Raw genomic sequence first — 3,919 nt, forward strand, 5'->3', positions numbered from 1 at the left:
CTGGGCTGGATTTGAACCTGCCACCTTAGGTGTATGTGGCTGGCGCCTTAGCCACTTGAGCCACAGGTGCCCAGCTGCCCTTGGCTATTTGTGTGTGTGTGTGTAGTTGTCATTATTGTTTGGCAGGGCCGGACTGGGTTCAAACTCACCATCTTTGGTGTATGTGGCTGGCCCCCTCACTGCTGAGCTACAGATGCTGAGCCTGTTTTTCTTTTTTTTTTTTTTGATACATGGTCTCACTCTATCACTCAAGCTAGAGTACTGTGGTATCCTTAAAGTTCACTGCAGCCTCAAAGTCCTGTACTCAAGTGATCCTTCCACCTTAGCCTCAAGAGCACCTGAGACTATAGGCATGCATCACCAGACCTGGCTAATTAAAAAAAAATTTTTTTAATTCTTTTTTTTAAGAGACAAGAGTCTCACTTTATTGCCCTCAGTGGAGTGCTGTGGCATCACAGATCAGTGACCTCAAACTCTTGGGCTCATGTGATCCTCTTGCCTCAGCCTCCCAAGTAGCTGCGACTACAGGTTCCTGCCACCACAATGCCCAGCTACTTTTTAGAGACAGAGTCTTGCTCTTGCTCAGGCTGGTCTCGAACTCCTGAGCTCAGGCAATCTACCTGCTTCGGCCTCCCAGAGTGCCAGGATTATAGGCGTGAGGCACCATTCCTGGCCTATTCATCCTTTTTTTGACGGACATTTGGAATGTTTTTAGGTTTTTTGGCTATTATGCACTAATTTCTCTTCCACACATACTTAGAAGTAGAATTACTGGAAGACAGAATAGGTGTAATTTATATAAATCTTCTAAATAATTAAGTTTTTTTTTTTTTGAGGCAGAGTCTTACTATGTTGCCTTTGGTAGAGTGCCATGGCATCACAGCTCATAGCAACCTCCAACTCTTGGGCTTAGGCAATTCTCTTGCCTCAACCTCCCAAGTAGCTGGGATGAGAGGCGCTTGCTACAACGTCCAACTATATTTTTTGGTTATAATTGTCATTGTTGTTTGGCAGGTCCAGGCTGGGTTCAAACCTGCCAGCTCCAGTGTATGTGGCTGGTGCCCTAGCTGCTTAGCCAACATTTGTTTTTCCTTTTGAATTTTAGAGACAGAGTCTCACCCTGTCACCTTGGTAGAGTGCTATGGCGTCACAGCTCATGGCAACCTACAATTCTTGGGCTTAGGCAATTCTCTTGCCTCAGCCTCCCAAGTAGCTGGGACTATAGGTCCCCGCCACAACGCCGGGCTATTTCTGTTGCAGTTTGGCTAGAGTCGGGTTTGAACCTGCCAGCCTCGGTATATGGAGCCCGTGCCCTACTCACTGAGCCACAGGTGCCGCCCAAAGAAGACTCTGTCTTTTTTTTTTTGAGACAGAGTCTCAAGCTGTCATCCTGGGTAGAATGCCATTGCATCACAGCTCACAGCAACCTCCAACTCTTAGACTTAATTGATTCCTCTGCCTCAGCCTTCCAAGTAGCTGGGACTACAGGCACCCACCACAATGGCCGGCTATTTTTTGGTTGTAGTTGTCTTTGTTGTTTGGTAGGCCTGGCTGTATTTGAACTTGCCAGCTCTGGTGCATGTGGCTGGCACCTTAGCCACTTGAGCCAACATTTCTTTAAATACAATCAGTCCTCCTATATCACACATGATTTATATAACTAATGAATAAAAACTTAATTAATATTTGGGATGACTATTGGTAGAGAATTTTACCTTCTTCAGTGGTGGGGAACAAGGGCTAGAGACAGGGCTATCAGCTGGGGATGAGTCTACCTCCACTGGCTCTTCTTCTTTGATTTTGATGTCTGGTGTGGAAGGCAGAGACATGTCAAGGGGTCCAGCAGAAGCCTGTTATAAAAGAAATGAACAGAGTTTAATTCCAGAAACCCCAGGATATTTCCTTTACATTGAATCTATACCTTTCGAGTTACAAGATTAGGGAATATGCTTCTAAGAAGTTCAGCCCCGCCCATTGGTCGAAGCCCGAACAATTTACAGAAATAAGCACTGAACTACAAGTCAAAGAAATGAGGGCCCCATGTTTTATGTACAACTCTGGCCAAATTATTTTATCTTCTCAGGGCTTCTGTTTTCCTGACTACAAAATGAAGATAACATCTGTTTCATTAGTGATAAACAAATAGTTATAAAAACCTGAAAAAAAAGGATGCCATTTAATTCCATGCATATATTATGTTTATAATCTTTTCAAGGAAAGCAAAATGACTCCTGAATCTGCTGGACACTGGAGAGCTATGAACACTTTCTCTGCCAACCAGAATCACTAGATCATCCAATTATCAAAAGTAAACGAAGACAAACTGGCTATTACAGCATTGCAAACAAGATAGGAAAGGTCTTCCCTGGGGAACTCATCATGCTTAATGGTAATCTTTTTTTTTTTTTTTTTTTCATTGTTGAGGAGTCATTGAGGCCAAAATTTGGTTCTGAAGGCTAGAAATTTCAGGGCAAGGTTTTAGGGTAACAATAAAGGGAAAAGCTGATCATCTGATCAGTGAAAGAAATTAAAACTTGATCTTAGGAGTAAGATTGGAGAAAATGAGAAAGTAAAGAGAATACTTTTGTATAAGTGGTGTAGTCACCTCACAGAACTATGGAGCTGTAAATGGCCTTGCAGGGAACAATAAACTATCTGAGATAACAGCTCTGACATTGCACTATGACAGGAAGGTTGGCACTGCAGTTCAGTTTCATGACAAAGTAGATCCTTTGTTCTATTCTTCCCATGTCCTACGCTTCCTGGTGAAAGAGGAGATTGTTTCTAACTGCTCCCTTGCTACTTTAATCACTAGAAATGTTCTAGGGTAGCTAGCTGAGTAAACTAAAACTAAAGGTAATCTGGTGATTCTACACAGTAGAAGGTGGTAATGGTTCTTTCTCCCTAATCTGATAAGGGTGAGCAACTAGAAAGATGGTTGCATTTGTCTCATTTTTTCCACATTGTAAGCGGTCAGGTCCAATTTAGCTTGTTCTAAGATCTCTGAAGTCAGACACTGGTGGGAAGCAGAAGGGCATCTCCTAGAAAAGCTGTGGTTTAGGAAAGTTTAAGGCTCATTAAATGCTCCTGAAAACAATCTTCCTCTGAGTCTATGCTTCTTATCAGGGGGGAGGTAAATACCACCCCTGTATAGGCCAGGAGAAACACCAAGGGACACCCAAGGAGGAAAGGGCTGACCAACCACGAACTAGCCTCCCAGAAGTGTCAACCAAACTAAAATGGCAGTGGAATGATTCAAACTTTTATTTTTTTAGAGGCAGAGTCTCACTTTATTGACCTCGGTAGAGTGCTATGGCATCACAGCTCACAGCAACCTCCAATTCCTGGGCTTAGGTGTTTCTCCTGCCTCAGCCTACCCAGTAGCTCAGACTATAGGCACCTGCCACAATGCCCAGCTATTTTTTGTTGCAATTTGGCCAGGGCCGGGTTTGAACCTGCCACCCTTGGTATATGGGGCTGGCGCCCTACTTATTGAGCCATAGGCATCACCTGATTCAAAACTTTTTAAGGGAGATTAATTTTCTTTCTTTCTTTTTTTTTTGGAGACAGAGTCTCACTATGTTATCTTTAGTAGAGTACCATGGTGTCACAGTTCACAGCAACCTCCAACTCTTGGGCTTAAGAGATTCTCTTGCCTCAGTCTCCCAAGTAGCTGGAACTACAGGTATGCACCATAATGCCCAGATATTTTTTGGTCGCAGTTGTCATTGTTTAGCTGGCCCAGGTCAGGTTTGAAACTGCCAGCCTGGGTGTACATGGCTGGTGCCTTAACCACTGTGCTATGGGCGCTGAGCTGGAGGCTAAATTTTTTTTTTTGAGACAGAGCCTCAAGCTGTCTCCCCTGGGTAGAGTGCCGTGGCATCACAGCTCACAACAACCTCCAACTCCTGGGCTCAAG

The 3,919-nt window shown here is 43.9% G+C and overlaps 1 protein-coding gene across 1 annotated transcript in view; it reads right to left on the reverse strand.

Annotated features, from left to right (window-relative positions):
- ATF7 (activating transcription factor 7) overlaps nt 1–3,919 on the reverse strand; it is a 115,414-nt gene that overhangs the window by 25,438 nt on the left and 86,057 nt on the right. Inside the window, exon 5 of the mRNA XM_003790435.3 lies at nt 1,716–1,850. Within this exon, the coding sequence (XP_003790483.1) occupies nt 1,716–1,850 (135 nt within the window). The remainder of the gene's footprint in view (nt 1–1,715; nt 1,851–3,919) is intronic.

The sequence above is a fragment of the Otolemur garnettii genome, unplaced genomic scaffold, assembly GCF_000181295.1.
Source record: "Otolemur garnettii isolate 467f Iridium unplaced genomic scaffold, OtoGar3 scaffold00043, whole genome shotgun sequence".
NCBI lineage: Eukaryota > Metazoa > Chordata > Mammalia > Primates > Galagidae > Otolemur > Otolemur garnettii.